The sequence below is a fragment of the Pseudopipra pipra genome, chromosome Z, assembly GCF_036250125.1.
Source record: "Pseudopipra pipra isolate bDixPip1 chromosome Z, bDixPip1.hap1, whole genome shotgun sequence".
NCBI classification, from domain to species: Eukaryota; Metazoa; Chordata; class Aves; order Passeriformes; family Pipridae; genus Pseudopipra; species Pseudopipra pipra.
In genome coordinates this window covers 73,629,206-73,649,631 of record NC_087581.1, presented here as the reverse complement: position 1 = coordinate 73,649,631, position 20,426 = coordinate 73,629,206, and the positions used below count along the sequence as shown (strand labels likewise).

Here is a 20,426-nt window from a genome sequence, read left to right as displayed (position 1 = left end):
GTAAAGCTTAACATAAGGCTTTTCAGGGATGAAATCAGCTTTATTTGTTAAAATACTTGTACAGCTGTATTTGTTAAAATACGTGTACAAAAGAAATTACTATAAGTTACAATACTTAAGGCATAGAACATTGAAGGGGTGTTTGCTTCCACTGGAAGAAGAGTATTTTAGAAATAAAGAATCATTAGAATCAGACATCGATAGCCGTAATAATATAATAATATAATAATAAATATTTCATATTTATATAATCTGAATTTCTAATAATCCAAGCATTTCAGCGTGAATATATCTTAATATGTCTCCAACATGTAGGTAGAAGAGTCTTCTGTAGCTCATAGAAAAAGAAAATTGTATGACATGGTGAGGGTTACATCAACCCTCATATATATCCCCTTGTCCAGTTTCACAACTGCCAGCAGCAGAACTCCAGAAAGATGGTGAGCAGGCAAGCAACTGCAAACACTGTTTGCTGTAATCTTAACCCATTAGAATACAGTCTGGTAATTTCCTCCTTTTCTGATTTCAGTTCTGGGGAAAAAAAAAATCGAGAAAATAAGATGGTTAATAAATAAATATGTAAATTTGAAAACAAAAGACTTTCAACATACTTGAAAAGTCCTCTGACATCTCGCAGGTACTTAAGTTAAAGGTATCAGCTGTTAAAGCCAATCAAAGGGACTATTCTCAGGAGAGAGATGTAAATAGATGTCCCATCAATGATCGTTTGAGGAGCAACTGATAGCATTTATCAGCTCTTGCAGGCATTAATCTCAGAATAATCAAAAGTAAATACCAAGCAAAAGCAAGAGGAAGAACTTCACAAGAGGTATGCACTCAAGCCTGAATGTCAGCTTTTAACCCTTCCTTTAACAGGAGGGGACTTCACTTGCAGCACAAGCAGAAAGCCAGACCCTCCTTAACGTGAAAGCCACCGAGTCGCTGCTCAGAGGATTCTTCACTGACACCTTTCATTGTCTTCTTTAAGCTGAGCTCAAGAGTAGTAAGCAGCAGACTGCTTTTACTGAGCGTGGGGAGGCCCATTATGTCTTTTGCTCCTTTAATGGGAAACAATAGGGCTGATTCAAAGGTGAACACCCAAGCATTCAACTCTTCGAAGAGTTTAATGAGGGAGCTGTGTGCTACATGTAATTGCTCAGTATAGACAACCTCAAGGAAAAAGTGGTTCTGGTGGTGGGTTTTAATTTTTGGTTTTTGTTTTTTTGTTTTTGTCTGGGGTTGCAAGGATAGGAATGTCACCCGATATTTTAAAATTTGCATTTACATTTGAGTTGGTGGCATAACTCAGGAGTCATAGGTTCAAGACACTGCTACTCAGGTAGGAATCTGGTCAGGAAATAAGAGGCTGCCAGTTCATCGGGGTGCAACTGAATCTTGAAACTCTTTAGGTCTGTTGTTTTCTCACCCTGCTAACCAGTGATATTGGCACAACTGAAGGAAAGCACAAGACGGGATTAAGACATGATGGGTGGAAAGGGCAAGAATATTTCACACTGATTTTGCCACTGAAGTGGAAATATTGTTAAACCCTCATTAGTCATCTCAAGAGTATTGAAAACAATCTGGATCAAAGTAGCCAGTTCTGCACGGAAAATAATACCTGTTAAAGCAAATCTTTAAATCTTTATTCTAGCTGATTGAAAAATATTCATCCATTTATTCAAGGATTTTCACAGGCTGATGTAGAAAGACAAATACAGTGGTTTTCAGGAGACTGGATGGCGCTACTTTACACTGATCAGGACATGGCTACATGTTTTTTTGCGTGAAGTGTGCTCTGTCTTAGAACTCTGTATATGAACATTATGAAGATACAGATCTTAAAATAAGGTTCAGACTAATTTTGTAATTTGGTTATGATTGATAATTATGTGTTTTAAGTAGTTTATGTGAGAACATGAAAGTTTTCACAACTTGTTTCTCTAATCTAATACGGTTTTTACTTACACCACACCAATTTACCATTACCGTTTTTTTTCTTTCCTTATCTAAGAAACATATTTTGTATGCTTGGATGTGGTTAAATGAGAAGCCGTAGATGTGCAGATTTTGCAGAGTGGAGAAATATTTAATCTCTGTAATTTTCAATTAGAGCGGCGGAAAGTTTCCTACTTCACAGAATTATAAAGATCTGAAAGTATTTAACATGATGCACTATGCAGGCAACAGCTGTGCTGTTCACTGCTTCACTAATGCACTCTCTGAAGCAAAGCAGCCCACTGTAGAAGTCTGAACAGAGCACACACACAGCATCCTCCGATGCCTCCTTGCAGAAGGCAATTCTATCACCCACGAGACAAAAATGTTTGATTTGATGCCATTTCTTACCGCAGTTATCCCGCATTATTTCCGACAGGCAGTTCAGGGTCCCGTAGCCGCAGCGGCACAACCAGCAGCCCTTCAGCACCCAGGCGCCGTGGGCGATGCTGCCGCAGTTGCTGCCAACGACAAGGGAGACATTTGGTACATGCCTGATTCCAAAAACAACTATCCAGAGCATCTCGTTCACTTTTCCTTCTATTATGGTCTGATTTTTTTTTTTTTTTACCTTTGCCGCTCGTCGTGTTCGCAGTATCTGCCAGTGAAATGCTTTAGGCAGGCACAGAAAGTCCCTAAAATACAGGTCCCTCCGTTTTGGCAGCAGTGTCTGCTCAGTTTTTTACCTGCAAGACAGTATTACAGATGTTAACAAGCATCTCAGGGGCTCTGAACCTCACCTTTTCCTCGCCTTTCCACCTCAGGTCTCTCCAGTTGCCAAAGTAGCCGAAGGATATCTGGTTTTATTGTTTTTAGAGACAATAAAATTATATGCCTGTTAGGAGTGTTTGTTCAGCTAAACCCAGTTTGTTTAGTTAAGGATTAGAAACAAACTACCAGGGATTACAGGATGGTGAAGGAGCAACGCCTGGCAATCCTGTAGCAGCATCATGTACTCGGGTGAAATATTTCACTTTGACAGACAGAGGTTTCAATCACACTAAGAAATGAGGCAGTTACTGGAAAGCGATGCTTATTTTTGAATAAAGGATGCTTTGTTATTTAATTTTGAGAGGAGGGTGGAACGCTCCCTTCAGCCTTTCTCAGACTCCTGGGACTGAGCACCAGTATAAAACTTAATATATGTGGGAGGAAACCGACTACATTTTTCCCCCCCTGTTAGTACTGTTGCTTTCATGCAGCTCAAACTTTTTTTTTTTAAAGTAACTTTTTTATTATCATGAATTCTAGTTAATTTGAACAAATGAACAGAATGTTACGAGATTTCAGATACTTTTGTCTATGCTACTGATTCTTGGTATCATTCCCTTTTCATTAGCACATTTTGCAAGTGAGAAGTCCTTAGTTCTACCTTAAATTTTGATCACCATTTCCTGAGCGACCACGGAAAACCAACAGGCTGGAAAATTCTAGGACAACAGTTTTATAAAAAGTAATTTTGCGAATTGTTTACATAAATAATGTTACCTACTCTCTGTAATTCCAGTGAAAGGTACCAATGACCTGGAACTCTGTTGCTTTCTGCTTTCATAGCTCTGATTCATGTCATTGAGTGCATTTATAAAAATCCCTTCGTTCTTGGGCTGCTGCTTTTGAGCTGTAGCATTGAGACTTTTCACATCTTCTTCACTTTCTTCTTTACCACGGCCTTGACAAGAAGTGCAAATATGGAAGGGAATTTCTTTTAATAAAGAAATACACAGGCTAAATGTGCAAGGGGAACACGACGGGGCGGTGAGAAACACGAAGCTTCCCTTACCTTTTCCTAAATGAATGGCCTGCCAGACCAGCGTCACAGTGAACAGAACTCTGCAAAAAACCCCCATGAACTGAAATAAATACGTACCAACAAGACAAACACTAAAACGAAGGTGGGTGCGCGAACTTTTCAAAGACTAAAGGAAAAAGCACCCCTGGCTGGAGAAGGTCCGCCGGCAGCTCGGGGTGAACTTACCTAACGTGACTTTCACAGTACATTTTCCTGCAGCTTGAAATTCCCTCGAGGTCCTCCGGGAAAGCTTCGGCAGGAGGAAGGTGTCCTGAGCCCCCTCCTGCAGGCTGTCCTCACACCATACACGGCAACAGAAGGAGAAAGCGGGATGGAGGAAACTTTTCTCTTGCTATCCAGCTCACACCAGGAGTCCCAAGGGCACAGTCCGCAGCTGAGCCCTCACCGCGGTCCTGGCGGGCAGGGACGGACCATCCCGGCGAGCTGGGACTCCCTAGCCAGCCCCTGGAGGGTGGAGCAAAGTGGGGGCATCCACTGCTGGGTGGGAGCAGAGTTAAGTGCCCGTGAGCACAACGAGCAGCCCAAGGCAGGAGGGACTCAGCTCCAGCTTATTTCTTGACATAAAGGACTTTGAGCCGCCTCATACTGCGTGGGAAAAAAAAACAAAAACAAAACCCCCAACCAAAACAGAAAAACCACTGTTCTGCAGAACTGCAGTAGGTATATATAATGTGTATAGTATAAGAAACTGCAGCAGGTATATATAATGAAGGTTAAAAGGCCTGCTCTACCTACGAGCCTTGTCTTTGCCAGGGTTTTCCACCGGGGGCCTGCTTTATGAGATTGTACCACTTTGCAGCACAGATCCTTAGAGCCTGGTACTACAAAAAGCAATATGAGGTTCTTGACAGAAGGTTGCTGTCTCACATGAGCTGTTAATAACCTTCTGAGACGTTTTTTGAAACTTTTTTTACTGTTAGTAAAATTAGATCCATGAGTGAGTATTCCTAGCCTGAGTATTCCTAGTCTGAGTTCATGCAGTATCAGCAGATACCTACATGTGATTTATCATGTGCAGTGCAATGGGCTAAGACCACTCACACGACTTTACTATGACTCAGTGGCATCAGCAAAAGGACCTGCCTCTGGGCAGTGCTAAAAGAGCAGCTCTGGGCAGCCTTTTCTCAGATGGCCTGTACCCCAAAGTGCATGTGGCCTGTACTTAAGTTGTGACAGGGAACTACAGCAATACAGCTTGTTTTGTCTTTTTTTTGGTGGGAGGGAAGGACGTGAAGAAGGGATGCTTTCACTGTGCCAGTGCAAACAAAGCTAGTACAAGTTACATCTTGGCTAGATACATGATCACATCAGACACAGGGATCAGACCTCCACGGAAGAAATGGCTGCACTGACTAAAGACATTACCTTCTCCTGGTTTGTGACTCCCCATGGCTGTCATTTGTCAGATTTGCTCCATCTGAACTGTGATCGTTTCTCATCCAATTTGGTACAAAGGCTGGGTTAATTTACAAAGAGAGCTGTGCTGATTAAAGTCACACTCTTGGCACTGAAGCAGATGGAGGGTGTTCTGAGGACATATTCTCTTACACCACTGCATGCAACACGGGCAACTAGTAAGAGAAGATGGAAACCATGGTACAATTAGGAACCTATGACCTAACTGCTATCATGGAAACATGGTGGGACACACAACTGGAGCACTGCAATCCAGGGCTGTAAGCTTTCCAGAAGAGAGAGGCTGGGAAGAAGGGGTGGGGGAATGCTCTGTGTAAAGGAACAGATGGATTGTGAAGAGCTGCCTCTGAGAAACAGCCACGAGAAGGTTGAGAGCCTGTGGGTAAAAATCAAGGACAGGACCAACAAAAGACACCGTGTGGCTGGGGTCTGCTGCAGGATGTCTAATCAGGGGAAGCTGCTGAAGAGACCTCTTGCTTCAGCTCCAGGATTATTGTGCTTGCGAGCTCCCATTCTGATGGAATGACATGGATGTCTCCTGGGAAAGCAACATAGCCAGCTGGCAGGCAATCCAGGAGCTCCCTAGACTGCATCTGGGACAACTCCTTGGTCCAGGCGCTGGGCAAACCAACCAGAAGTGTTACTGGATCTGGTGTTCATTTTAATGAGCTCATTAGAAGGGTTAATGTTGGAGCAGCCTGGGTTGTGGTGACTGGACCCTGACAGAGTTCATGATCTCAAGGAACAGAGGCCTGGCAAAGAGCAAAGTCAGGACCTTGGACTTTGAAAGGATGAATTCCAGCTGTTAGAAGAATCAGTGGATGAGATCCCCCAGGGAAACTGGGAACAGAGGAACTGACCAGACCTGGCATCTGCTTAAGGCATAGTTTTCTTAGCATAGGAAATCAAGCAAGACAGCCTGGAAACCAGCATGGCTAAGCAAAGATTTGCTCCTGAAACTGAGAAGTGAGAAGGAAATGCACGACTGGTAGAAGCAGGGACAGGTGACCTGGGCAGAGGACAGGTTGTGTGGGGTTGGAGTCAGAAATGAGAGTATACCCCCCTCTCTGACAAATGAGAGAGGAGAACTGGTGACAATGGATATAGAGAGTGCTGAGGTACTCAATAAACTCTGCAGGGGTACATCAGACTTGGTGGATAAGACATTGCCAGTGCTGGTAGAACTATTGACTCCAACTGATCTAAGCTCAACTTTTTTCTTGTAGGTACAGGCTGACTCTTTAACTTCATGGCATCTTGTTTCATGGTGTGTTTTATGTTTGTTACTAATTTAAACTAATTTAGGTGAAGCTATTCTTGTCCTAGACTTGTATCAAAGTACCATGTCTTTCAGGACTGAGTGTCTGTGATGTAAATTTGTGGGCAATTCAGCTAAATCAACACTAGAAGAACTTTTATGCCAACACTTGGGGGTAAGATATTTAATAGAAAAGTTGTTACCATAAAAATTGCATGTTAATTCAGGAGGGGATTTTGGTTTTCCTATCTTAAACAGTAAAAATTTTGAAGAGATAGATTACTCTCCCCATTATGCTGAGTGCCTCCACCGGCTGAGATTGACAAGGACTTCTAAACTAAGGTTTAAGTTAAGGTTTAGGTGCTTGCTTGAAACCTATCACATATTTTAAAGTACTTTTGTAACAACAGACGCTGTTCTGAATTAGGACTGAAAAACGTTTCATACAAATAAAAGGAATGTCATTTTTGCATGTATTGACTAAACATGTATGTGTTATCAACACGTGAAAAGTGCTTACTTTTGGAAAATGTTTACAATCCAAATAACTGTTGTTTTCATTTGAGTTCTCTAATTATATAATGGGAGCAGTATTTAGAGTTTAAAAGGAATAGCTGTAGTTACAATTGTTCTTTTTTTTTTTTGTTGTTAGTATATAGGAAACAAAATATTAATTTTTATTCTGGTCTAACTCATAGTATCACTTTAAGTTACAATATTCAGATGTTGAAATGTTGGCATTTAGTACTTAGCATGTTGCTTTTCCCCTTTCCATAAATCGAAGGCAGAAAACAAATTAAACAGACATAAGTAAACACAAAAACATCACACAATGTTTTTTTTTTTTTGTTTTTTTTTTTTTTTACAAAGTGCAGTGTCACTGTAGTTCTCATGGAGATCTTTTCTGGGGTATCAAATTCCCATCCCTATACTGGAGGTAATTTTCAAAATGGGGATGCTGGCAAAGAAATACCGGATCAATTTTCACACTCTGTGCCATTTGTTTAGGATCAGAAGCCACCTAACAACCTGGGGAACTGTAAAGCAGTTGGTAAACTGCTTTTTATACCTTGTTTCTTCCTTCTCCCTGTAGCCTCACCATCCAGGCACGGCATAGGAATGGGAGCAGAGTAAATTGCTCGGATGCTGCTGCTGCCTGACTGCATATCGAGGTGAGATTGGTGTGACACTGCGGAAAAGTGCTGTTGTTCGTTGTTGACAGAATCTGCCAGAGAGTGATTGCTTTTGCCCAGGGATCTGTGAGGAGCTGCAGGAAGGGTAGAAGCACTCCCTTTATCAGCTTCGGGTAAGATAAGAGTGGAGCCAACAGAAGTGCTGGTCCTGAGCATTTCAATCAAGCCCTGTGTACACAGGAGATGGCTAAACATTAATTAGGGGTCTTCAGCGCTGTGAGTTCTGACAGCAGACCAAGTAGCCTCTACGGGTAAGTGTGGTAGGAAAATGTGGTGCTATTTTATTAGTTCTCATTTTTTATTATTTATTTTTTATTAGTTTTATTTAATTTTTATTATTGTTATTATTATTTTTATTATTTTTGTTATTTTTAATTAGTTCTCATAATTATTCTCATGCTCACCCAGGGAACTGTGGGTCTGTGGCACTCTCCTGACACCCAAATGAACCACTACACTGAGACATGAAGTGTGGATAATGCTTTTTTTTTTGGTTTTGGTATATTACTTTTTCATACCAACTGTATTCCTGTGTAAATATTCCGTATTTCTTAAAGCTTCAGGATCAACAGATGCCTAAGGACTGGAACATTGGAAAAATCAGAAGCAAGGATGAAGAAAGTGTGAATGTCTTTAGCTTTCTGGGAACTGTTCTGAAAGCCTCTTCTGGATTAGCTCAACTATAGTCAGTGCAGCCAAGATATCTGCTGACTAGAAAGCTTTAGGTTCCAAAATTCCATTTTAGGATTAGGACTAGATCTCTAACCACACTGAGCAGTTATGCAGAACATTATGGAAAATAATGAAAAGCAATGAACACCTCCCCCCCCCGGGGCATTTATTGAAATATTGGAAATATAGAATTTTATGAACAAAACCTCTCAGTCAGGGTGACACAGAGTTTTCTGAGGAAAGGGCAGACCCTAGGCAATCTAGACTGGAACCTCTCAGAATATGCTTTTAACTCATAAAATATTAAGAATACTTGATGGAAAGACCTAATACTAGCCAGCCTGAGATTTTTATTTGTTTTTTGTGGTCTACAGCTTGCTATAAGGATTTGTGACAGCTACCCTTGCTTTCTGAAGACTGTGCAGAACTTCAGCACAGTTGGGTGGAATGATTTTTATGGTGTCACAGAACTATTCTCAACAGACACTGGTTAATCCAGCTCTTATCACTGCCAGGAATTTCCTATAGGATCATGTGGAGGTTGCTGATGTTGCCTCTCCATTTCCACATATGAATGAACAGGATAAATAACCCAAACAGCTTTTCTTCACACCAGGTTAAGGGTGGCTTACATTGGTTTATTTGGAATCAGCCACTAACTGACTTGAGGAAGTGACATAGAGGAAAATGAGAGAATCCATGCAGTGACTGGCACCATTATAACTAATGTCACAGGTCCAGGATCAGCTTAAACAGGATAAATGGCTGCTGCTGCTAAAAGGGTGAGTCCCAGGCTGTCTTACACCATGGGTTATCTGTTTGTATTATCTCCCTCACACTGTCATTGCTGTTTGTGCAGCCATGAATGAGATGGGGCAGGGAGTTTATCTGAATGGAAAACTCAGCTTGGAAAAGGAAAAAAAAAAAAATTATTTTTCAGTTGAATTAGTTCACTGATGTGGATTTGCCTCATGAGCTCCAGGGCTGGCAGAAACAGAAGGCAGGGATAAGCAGCCATGGCTGTGTGACAAGCAGCCCCTTTCTGTGGCAGAGCTAATTTATGCCAGATTAAATTGACTGTGGAATCTGTAAATAGATTTCAGTTCCTATATTGATATTGTTCTTCCCTTCCCCAGGAAATAAACCACAGGTAATATATCCAGATGATAATGATGCCACCTTCAATGCTTTCATCCTATTAGCATTATATACAGTGGAGTAGAGCAGTCATCCCACATCTCTCTGACAACATATGGATGAAGTTTAGTACAAATGAGATGGGAGCAATATTACCAAATGGAAGGAAACAGCTACAACACTCCCTTGGAAAGGGAACCTTACACAGATGTCATACAAAGATGTAATGCTCTGTTACGGCCTGACACAAATTTATAGAATAAACCCAGCCTCGTAACAGAGCATTCTGAAGGTTTTTCTTTCTCTGAATCCAATGGTTAGTCATTAAAGATGATTAAAAAAATCAATATGATGATGTAAATGTTTTGTAATGAATATGGAAGTAGTACATGTGTACAGAAAAAAAGAAAATTAAAAAAAAATCTGCCAATGTACGTGGGAAGTGATAAAATCCCAATTATCTTCCTCTGAGGGAAAGGTCTTTTGGCAAATGAATAAATGCTAACACCAAAAGACTTCAAGATTGAAACTTTTATGCTTCTTTTTTGAATATCTATTTTTGGTATTTTATTGAAGAAAAAGAAAGTACTGAGGGAAATTTTGCACAATTATTTATTTTGAAGTTCGAAAAAATGAAGCTTTTGACTACCATGGGCTCTGCCGAGAGCCAGGAATTATTTTTGTGATGTTAGTGGTGCTGTGCTCTACATTTTTGGCTGAATGCACTTCTCTTCATAATGCTATCAGATGTGTGTTTTTATCTTGTCCACCATCCAGAAAGTTGTCTCAACACTTCAGGTTTAGGAATGAGCTCTTTTTTGGCTGCAGTCTTGTAGTGTCTTATTACGGGGCCCATTTGTGGGCCCAGCATTAGTGCAGTCATGCACTTAAACTGTATTTCTCTTGCAAAATTACCTTAGAGGCATCTACCTAGAAATCTGTCTTTACCATATACAAAACACAATTGCTGGAGTTTAAATGGCTTGTTTTGACCTGGCTCAGCAGTCTTGTCTGGTGCTGTCAGCTGAAACCAGAGTGAAATTTTTACCCAGCCAAGTGATTCACTCTGGCAGTAAAGGCAGAAGCAATTCAAACGTTGAATAGCTGTCAGGTGTTTGTTTCCCCACTGTTTTCATTTGGAAGCACTGCAGTGTGGCTCAGCCCTTTTTTAACAGTGCTGCAGCAGGATATGACCCCAGAAAGTTTTCCGGGTTTATACAACAAGATACAAATTAGGAATTTCATGACAGCCTGGAAGGAGTCCCAGAAGAAGAAGTGGGGATCCCACAGCCTAATTCCAGGGATGGGGATACATATCCCAGGGGGCTGTGAATGGAAAACCCTGCATAGATCCTGCATTTGACCTTCAAGCTGTCCAAGGATGCTGGCATTGCTTTAAGATGAAGTTACATATTAAAGCTGAGCCAGTGTTAGAAGGCTAATTCCCAAGTCAAGCATATGCTGAGGTTTGCATTGGCTTTAGTGGCATTTGACCTCTTATGGAGATGAATCCGTTTGTTAACCTGGAATAAACCTACATGTCTTTTTTCTGATCTAGTTTTCTGGCTTATGAATTGAAGCACCTGAGCAAGAGGTCCAGTGGGGGTGAGGGGGTGAGGGAATGTGTGGCAAAGAGCAAGACACTGAAGGCAGGGCACCTTTCCATGTGTTGTGAGCTGTCAGATTATCCTAAAGGATCCTTGGTGTCTTGCTTCATCCTTCCTTTCCCCCCCTACTTGTCTGCGTAAGCAGCATGATGCACACAAGTAGAAAAGCCACCTTGCACAACTGGGTATCACTGATGAGATATGTGTGAGGAGTATGTACACCAGACACAGGACATATGTGATGATGTTTGGGAAAAGCTGCAAAGCCAAATTTCAGTATCTTCATCCAAGCATTGCCATACTGAAATGCAATTGTGAAAAGTTTCTAGACTGTGAGTGTTAGTGACAATCTGTGAACCAACTTCTGAGAGTACAAAAAAATCCCACGATAAGGAACAAACTAGAAATCCCACAAGCAAAGTCTGGAATACAAAGGGTTATTTTAAGGTCACTCATGGACTTCCAGAAGAAAATGAGCCATCTCTATTTCAGCAATGGTTGACTCCAGTGTGCTGGAGGGCTCTGTGCTGGCAGCAGAATTAATGTGGGGGAAAGCAAAAGTGGGATCTGTTCAGACTTTAAGTCATGCTCTTAAAGACAGAGCACATCTCACCATACATTTAACTTGATGATTAGCCTTCTGGCATCACTTTTCCCTCTTGGTTTGGGCAGAGTGGTTACAAATTTAAAGAAAAGTGACTGGTGCAGGTCCATAGTCTGTTACTGAATGCAAACAGTAAAGTTTTCTCTTTTTTTTTTCAAACATGGCTGTATGGTGAGAGGGAACAGCTATGAGTGACATAATTAGTGATGGCAAACTCTGCTTGATGGCATTAGTTGAGAGTGGATAGATGCATTGTGCAAACCCAATTTTCTGGCTACTCTTCAAGTTAGGAATGTAATACTGGCGTGGTGGTGCCATTGGTTGTGGCATGACCATGGCTGGTATAATTCTCTGATGGCAAGAGGGCAGAAATTGTCTGGGTCACCTAACAAGGCATATTGTGAGCAGTTATACTAATGATGCCATTGCTATGACATCAAATGTTCTGAGGAGGTATTTCTGGAACCCAGGAATGGTAAATTGAGAGAAGATTTTTCTGGAACACAGTTTTTCTTGGTAATAAGGATTATGAAGGGCACAAGACAGGATGCCAGCTGCATTTTCACATTGCACTAATATACACATGTTAGTGCAAATGTAACCTTTCTTTTCTTATTTTTTTTTTCAGAGAAGCTGATTTTTGCGGCTTCCTGCCTTACTTCTCCTCTCACAGACTTGTTTCCTCAGTTGTGCTGCCTGAATCATTCAGATCATCATTCATAGAGGAGAGAAAAGATTAAAGTTTCCAACTACTTAATTTAAATTTGGTCCTTTTACAGATCAAACATAGAGGGCAGCATTGCAAAAAGGTTGAATTAATATGACTGTATTTAAATGAAACTTTCATCCATGTGCTCAGCTAGTCTGAATATGGCATACCTGAATGACTGAAGAAGAACACAGAACTTCTGTAAATGTGGTGATTTTTCAGTAGTGTTTGCTTGTAAACATCTTTAGGGGCAAAAAAAAAAAAAAGAGGAGATTGAGCCAGTTTAATAGATTATCACAACATCCTGAGTCTCTAAGAGACATAGAGGCCTGAAATGAGAACACAGTGTGTGTGCATTTTGTTAATGTAGTTTTGTGTGGTTAAAGATGAAAAAGAAATAGCTGGGGAATTCTAGTGAGCAGTAAACTTTATCCTAGGCAATGATAGTGAGAAAATATCTGTGAATTTGGGATGACTTTACAGCTTGAGATGAGTATGTGTTTAACATTTATGGTGAAACTTGGCCTGGCTTAATTCATTTCTACTGGTGCGTAATGGTTGCCCTGGGAACACTTATAAACTTCCTCTTTAAGTGAAAATCTACCATCTTCTCTGTTAAATCTTCCTGTTTTTACAGGAGCACAGATTTCCAGGTGCCTGGGATAGTTTATCATTTGGAAAACTGCCCTTCGTTCCTGCACATAAAAATTGACAAGACAAAAATGCTTTTCTTCTCTGAGTAAACTGTGCTGATGTTTCTCCAGTGATACAAAATTTCTTCCTCAGTCCCTCTTCTGGTTATGTGTGTATTTGTAATAGATTAAATCTATTCAGCACAATAGATTCTATTCTGCTCACAAGAGTAAAGCCACAGACATCTGTGGGAGAGAAACACAATCCCTGATCTAGGTGAAGGAACTAAATCATCATGATACACCCTTTGATATATGGAAGGGTTGTATTAGCTGGGGACAGTGCTTGAGCAGCTGGGGCTGATCCCACTGAAGCACCCCTGCCCACCAATCCCACAGTGATAAATCTGTAATACATGCCTGTGTCTGGTGTGCTCATATCAAAATTATGGTTGCCATCTACAAACCACGGTAAAACATCTGGCAAGAGAATTTGCAGCTTAGATGCAGAGCTACAGTAAGGAATATTTACTCCAGCATTCCTCTCTGGGATGTATTTTAGCACCCACATAATGATCTGATCCAATGCCCACATGTGCCTGACCTTGAGTGATTATACAATGATAATTTTATGTGTCTTGTCTTTGCTGCCATTTTACTCTGAAGGAACAGCCTCCAGTTAAGCTTTTGTTTTCCCTAAAAGTACCACAACTAAGTTAACACTGCTGTGTTAACTCTTTAGGCGCTGGCTGGAGTTCTGCAGAGCTGAGTTTGAATCACAAGGATGGGCCAGTTCTCTTCTTTAGCCCTGTGTTGGAATCAGAGTTAGTGTGCCTACAGTAACTCCATGCTTCATAGTTTAACAAGGGAGAAGTGGGGAAGTGAACAGCTACTTGTCAAAACAGTGAACTACCGACCGCCTCTACTAGTTGACAAGCCTGGTCTTCAGCGTGGTTGTTTTTCTTCCTCTTGGGCTGAATCTCTCTATTCTCTCTCTCTCCAGTCTTGCCCCAGCCAACCAACCAAAAACTCAATCAAAAAACCCCCCACCAACCCCAAACCTCAAACAGCAGTCTTTACATCTCTCTGAAGGAAAGTGAGGTGTAAAATTAAGGCACACAGATGCTTTTTGTTGACTATAAGTCCCACTTCAGTAACAAGATATAATCTGCAACTGCTTTGAAGATGTTGAAATTTAAGAACAGTAAGAACTTTGAGCTAAAGACAGAACTAAATTGTTAAGGAAGCTTTTGATTCCAGCAGGAGCAACTACAAACTAAAATGTTTCCTGCCTTACCAAGAAGTTTGTGACATTGGGGACGAATGGGATGTTCCTTCATTGCAGCTTTAACACACTTCCTCACCTGAGCCTCACTTGTTTCCTGTCCAAGGGGATGCTCAGAACCATTCTGGGAGATCTGAGAGAAACAAGGAAATAGTGCCAGAAGCAATGACAGAAAAAAAAGGAGTGGATGACCACACTGGACATTTTGGAAGTAGCTCACAGGAGTCTTCAAATGCCTGCTCACCTTGAACTCATTCTTTCAATTTACTGGGAAAGCAGATTAATGTAAACCTTTCAATGCTAACATTTTAATGCTGTGTACCCCTCATCCCAGTTATCCTCTCCTGGGTGTTCCCACATTTCACAGGGCAGGCAGATGTTGGTGAGTGCCTGTGCTTGCTGGAGCTCAGGGTGAGCAGCAGTTCTCAGTGCACAGAATCACCCTGTGCCTTGTCTCTCTAGCTCTTCATTAGCAGCTGACAGTTCTGCAGCATTAGGAGCTTTGGGGAGGCATCTCTAACCCTCTGCAGATCAAAGGACCCAGAGCAATATCTCATTTTATATGAAACAGCTCTTTCAGTGATCCGTGCCACATCAGTTCCCTTACATCCACTCTGTCACATTCCAGCTAACAGGAGACTTTTACATATATTTACATCAACAAGACAGAATGCCAAGCATACTCAGAAAATATTTTGAGGGATTTAGTATTACAGCATTCCCCTGAAGGGTTTTTTCCTTCTGCTTTACTGACTTTGCATATCTCCCTTCTCCTCCAGCTGTGAAAAGACTCCCTGTGCATAGATTGCCATCTCAGAAAGTCTCAGTCTAGCAACTCTTAGTACTGGCTTGTAATATTAGACAATAAGAGTCATCTGATGAAGAAATTGCACTTAAAAAAAAAAGAAAAAAAGGCAAATCACATGGTCTACTGTACCACTTCAGTGATGAGTAGAAAGAGAATGGAAAATAGTATATGTTCCAAGGTGACAAAACATGTAATCTGTAGGTAGTACTATTACATGCACTGGATATAGTTCGTTTGTCTGTTTTACGTGAGGGATTGAAAGTGAGCTTCAGGTTGCCTGTAAAGGAGTGATCAGCCTGAGCATGAAAAGACTCCACCCTAGAGATCAGTAAAACTTTGAGCTGCATCCTCCTGGCTTCTACTCCAGCTCAACTTTCTCTCTTGTACAGAGACACCTGCCTGTGAATTTTTTACCAAAAAAAAAAAAGGGAGGCAGATGCATAAAAGATTTGGCAACAGAGCTTATTTTTCAGTTAGATCACTTTCTCCCATCTGATTTACAGCATAGCTTCCCAAATACTTGAGTAGCCTGAGAGGAAGGTGAAGCATGCTGTGGAGATTAAAGGAAGGAGAAGAGGAAATGGGAATATTGTTGGTTTCCTGAAAGGAAAATCAAACTTCTAGTAGGGAGTAGAGGACAGGAAAATCTCAACCATCTTGAAAAATGGTCTGTTGTCAAAAAATAAAAAAAAAAAGGAGTGGCTTTATTTTTTAAAAACCAGAGTCCTACTGTCAGTGTAGCTTAGTCTGTGTTAAGTTTTCATTCTCTCAGAAATTATGTCCATTCCCAAGCGTCCATTTAGCAAAAAAAGAGACTCATTTTTGGATACAAAGGGAGAAAAATCAAGTGCTCTGTGTTTATGCCAGGTTGAATTTCTGGGCTTGCATAGAGATAGCTTCAGGCAACCATTCCCCAAGTCTGACAATAAGCATGCAATCCTGTAACTGTGGCTTTTTGGAAATGTGACAAATTGGAGAGGGCCTGATTTCCAAATGAGATGCTGTGGAAATGTGTTGTTTTGACAGAGTATTGTTCAGGAACAGGGACTCACCTTCAAAAAAGGAAAATAACTTGACAGTCATAGCTCTCAGCTGGGATCTGTAAGACCTAGGTTTGAATTCCTACTTTTTTGGATCTAGCCTAAGGAATGGACTGGGACTTTCACAAAAATCTAATTTTAGTGACCTAACCAAAAGACTATTAGTTATTTCAAAACCTGTCTCTGTTCATCTGTTTCTGCCTTCCTCTGTTTTTTGTTTTTCAGATTCTTTTTCCTTTTTTTTAGACAATAATAATAATAAAAGAAAGAAGGTAAAGCCTTGGCTTTGTTCTGATGCAAAGCAGGAGTGTGTTTTACATCTCAACTTTTTCAGGACAGGGAATCAATTTTCTGCACAGCTCTGTCTGGAATGTAATTATGGCAATTGTAATATCTTTAACTTTAATGCCTACTATTGATCCTGTTATTGACCAATGACTGCTTTTTATTGTGTAAATGCTGACAAAGAGACTGGTAAAAAATAACAGTTACCAGGTGGCATAAATTAATTTTTTAAATTTTCTGAATGGGGAAGGAAAGAAGGTTTTCAATGTTTTTTCAGCAAAAATCCAAACGTCTCCCCTTCTCTTCCCAGTCCCCACTGTAACCTTACCCTTTCACTTGATTGCAAGTATTTTCTAACTCTCTACTCTCACGTTCACACTGGTGGCTAAGAAATCTGCCATGGCCTAAAAAGTGGGAACGGGGGACAACGTAAAGGAAAAAAAGTTCCATGTGCATTTTGGGATCAGAATGTAGGGGAAAAAAGCCTGTAAAGGGCCCTGTACTGACTGCAATGATTTCCATAATAAGTTTGGGTTTGTTTTTCAAATATTACAACAGAGTTAACTGTTTTACTGGAAGGCTGCAGAAATCCGGGGTGCAAAGGAGGTAGGATACTGTCTTTCAGGCTGTGTGTTTACACCTGACAGAAGTTCTTGGCTGCATCTGGGCCATTTCTGAGCTTCTTCATTTCTGACGTCGGAGCAGGTCGGCCATCCAGGGCACACATATCCCAGCCCTGGGATTCCCTCTGTTTCAGCCTGCTCTATGCACAATTAGATGGGTTATGGGCAGACTCTCTTTGTCAAAGCAACCTGGCAGGTTGGTTCTCCTGCACCATCAAATTGAGAAAGAAATTCTTTTTAGTCAAAGCAGAGCTTTTTAGCTGGGTTAGTCAAAGCTCATTCTTTCCACAGAAACCAACTGCAACTAAACTGTTGTGGGTTTTTATTTCACTCATTTTATTCTAGTAGAACTATCTAATGTCTTTTTAATAACTACCATTGCAACCTGTTTGTATTTGTGGCTGGAAGGGAAGGGCTTTGATGCAAGCAGGGTATTGCAATCACAATGAACCAAAGCGATGAAGGCTAGGTCACATCCAGGGACAAATTTCCAGAAAGGGTCTTTATTTTTTTAGTTGCTCTCAACTTGTTGCTGCTGCCAGTTCTTTCTTCTGGTTCCCACATGCAGGAGTGGGGAGGTGGATGGAGTGTAAGGTTACAGTGGAGACGTTTGGATTTTTGCTGAAAAAACATTGAAAACCTTCTTTCCTTCCCCATTCAGAAAATCTAAAAAATTAATTTATGCCACCTGGTAACTGTTATTTTTTACCAGTCTCTTTGTCAGCTTTAGGGCAGGTAAAGGATGTGCAGTTCTATCATCTAATTGGCTTGAAGAAGGTGGTCAAGGTTGTGCCCTCTTTATGCTGGGACTTCACCTTGGAATTATAATAGGCAGTGTTTTTGGGGAAAGCCAAGAATGATGCTCTGAGTACTGGGGATGCAGCTCCAGTGGGTGTCTGTAGTCAGCACACCTTAGGTTTTTACTTGCTATGCCATGAACATGACAAACTGTAAAAGCAAAAAAAGGCTCTGAGCTTTTGTGGTTCAGAAATGTGGTTTTTTTCTTTAAATCACCATGATAAATATAGGATGAAATAGTAATGAAAACTCACAGAAGCTGTTAGAGAAAAAAAGGGGGTGATGTTTGGTTGGAAGTTTAGAAAAAAAAGGCTTCAAGTAAAGCCTGCAGGCAGTGAAAGGAAATCCCATGAGTTCCCTTTTCTGCAGGACCTCTGGATCGGAGTTAACCTCTGTTAACATCATAGTGCTTTCCGAAGGTGGAATTTTAAAACTAACTCCTGTTAATTAGTTTGTTTATTTTGCAGGCTTCTACTTCTTCACTCCCACCATGAAAGGTTTGTCAGTTGTGGTGACTGTTCTTGCATGTATGCTCACTGAGTTTTGCCATTATCGGCAGTAAAATAGTTTTGAAATACAGGTTCAGCTCAATTTTGCATTTAGATATTTGAAAGAGAGTAGAGAAAAAAAAAGGCTTGAAGTTAGCACTTTTCGTTTAATTTTTTATTCCTTTTGAAGGTGTTGTTTGGACAAAACAAAAGATGACAAATATCCTGAGGAAAGGCGGAAGAAGAAAATTTAAATATCTTGTTACAAATTTGAAAAGCTTATATTTGAGTCCAGCCGTGAAACTCTGCTTTCACAGTGTACAGATTACTTGGATGTGCCCAGGGATATTTTCTTTTTCCCATCAGTGAAGTGAAGAGTGCAACAGAAACAAATTGCAAAGCCCTGGGAACTTCTTTGAAACCAGACTGCTGTTTTCTAGGCAACTGTGTTAGTGAAAAGTGAGCACAAAGTGCAGGACAAAGAGAGGTGTGGTTTGTACTTTCTTCTTGTTCCTTCATCTGTGAGGCCACTTCTCCGAAGTGACAGTCTGAGCTGAGAGGGACCTCATCATGAACACAAAGACAGGAGGAAAGTAAGAGAGCTCTTGACCCTTGCACATCTTGCAAATGCTTTTCTTAGACCTTGAACCTCGTCTGTTCTGCCAAATCTTATCTGTAGAACTTGTCATTTATTGTAACAATCTTCACACTCAGTTTAAAAACCTGAATTCACCAGGTTGCCAGGTTCCCCACCCACACAGCTCAACACAGACAGTGCCTTGTAAAGCATTTTACTCTAAGCCTGAAAGGCTTCTCTGAAAGTGGGGACCCCAAAAACTTCAGGGTTGATTGATAATATCTTCTTTTCCTAAATGAGTTCAAATTAGATGGATATAAAATGCACATTGCCTTGGGTAACCTCGTATTTATTGTGAGGTACAGACAGGGTCAGATGAAAATTATTACCTTATAGAATTGAAAATGTCTCTTTTTTTTCATCAGAGGGCAGTGGACTTCATATTCACTGCATAATCAGGACAAGTATCTGTTCAATTACTGTGGAAGAATTACTTGAATGTCTCTTCTGGCCAATATTCCCTCAGCAGCTCATCTACTGGGGCTACCAAGGTAGCTCCTGCCATGCATGGAGAAACATCCAAGATTTCCTTGGTGCAGTAAAAGACCTGAATATATTTCTGTTAAATGCCTGCATAAATAACAAAATCTGTGCTAACAATACAAACAGATCTCTCTGGATCTGGGACCTGCCAGGGCTGCAAAAAGGAGAAGAAGCTGTAATAACATTATTTAAAGCCACAGGAAAACAAAGTGTCTGCTTTGGACTTTTCTTTGTGGCCAGTTTTAAGGCAATGATTGGGTTCTTTTCATTTCTATAGGAACAGGATGAGACACTGTACAACTGTGAGACAAAAGGACAAATACCTGGCCCTTTTAAATAGTGGCTGGTACTGAGGGACTTCTAACACTCTACTTAATTTGCTCTTTTATGTGACACTTAGAGTTTAGAGAGCTTTCCCAGCTTAAATCTGCTTTTGTCAGATTCAAAATACTTGATCTGTGGGACTTTTGTGCACCCTCTCCTTTCATAATGTTTTATTGATAAGAATTATACCAGGATTTTAGACAGTAGGTGAGACACGAATTCTATCCCAAGGCAATTTAAACTCATGCCTTCTAGGTCTGGGGAGAATGTCCTCACCACCTAACTAAAGACTAAACTCAAAGAGGGTGGGTTAATCTTGTAAACCAATATTTTGAAGCAATATTCCTATGTACTAAAAAGTCCCATGGGCTACAGAGAACTGGGGGGCATAAATCTGTACTTGCTGTGAGGTGACAAATGTGTGTATTTTTATCTCAACTGTCTCCATGTAACTGAGGATGAAATCTGTAAATGGATATACTGGCAGCCCGGATCTCTGTGCTGTGTTGTCTGGATTGTGTTGTCCTTAATCCTGCCTCAGAAAATTGAATTTCTGAATTTTTCATGTATTCATTTGGGTGGACTTAGAGCTTTTTGAGGGTCTCGCTTAGTACTTGCT

At 40.7% G+C, this 20,426-nt stretch overlaps 1 protein-coding gene and 1 long non-coding RNA gene across 2 annotated transcripts in view; one reads left to right on the top strand and one right to left on the bottom strand.

The window, feature by feature from the left end:
* The window catches only part of LOC135407779 (uncharacterized), a 33,994-nt gene extending 20,846 nt beyond the window's left edge, over nt 1–13,148 (top strand). The window contains exons 4-6 of the long non-coding RNA XR_010427024.1: nt 7,576–7,654; nt 8,964–9,129; nt 12,324–13,148. This is a non-coding gene — a long non-coding RNA (uncharacterized LOC135407779). The remainder of the gene's footprint in view (nt 1–7,575; nt 7,655–8,963; nt 9,130–12,323) is intronic.
* On the bottom strand, nt 89–6,265 carry LOC135407777 (cryptic protein-like). Its single transcript, XM_064643138.1, has 6 exons — nt 3,974–6,265; nt 3,779–3,828; nt 3,491–3,667; nt 2,570–2,684; nt 2,350–2,459; nt 89–531 (listed from the first exon to the last, which is right to left on the bottom strand). Exons 1-6 carry the CDS (start codon nt 3,994–3,996, stop codon nt 407–409), a joined length of 600 nt encoding a protein of 199 aa, XP_064499208.1. The 5' UTR covers nt 3,997–6,265; the 3' UTR covers nt 89–406.
* Nucleotides 13,149–20,426: the final 7,278 nt, after the last annotated feature.

Excerpts from the sequence above, each read along its gene's own strand:
- LOC135407777 (XM_064643138.1), bottom strand. The coding sequence starts at position 3,996 with ATGTACTGTGAAAGTCACGTTAG. Across the intron at positions 2,685-3,490 it reads TTTCACTGGAATTACAGAGA|GTAAAAAACTGAGCAGACAC; the intron begins GTAGGTAACATT and ends ACTGTCTTGCAG. Across the intron at positions 2,460-2,569 it reads GAACACGACGAGCGGCAAAG|CAACTGCGGCAGCATCGCCC; the intron begins GTAAAAAAAAAA and ends TGTCGTTGGCAG.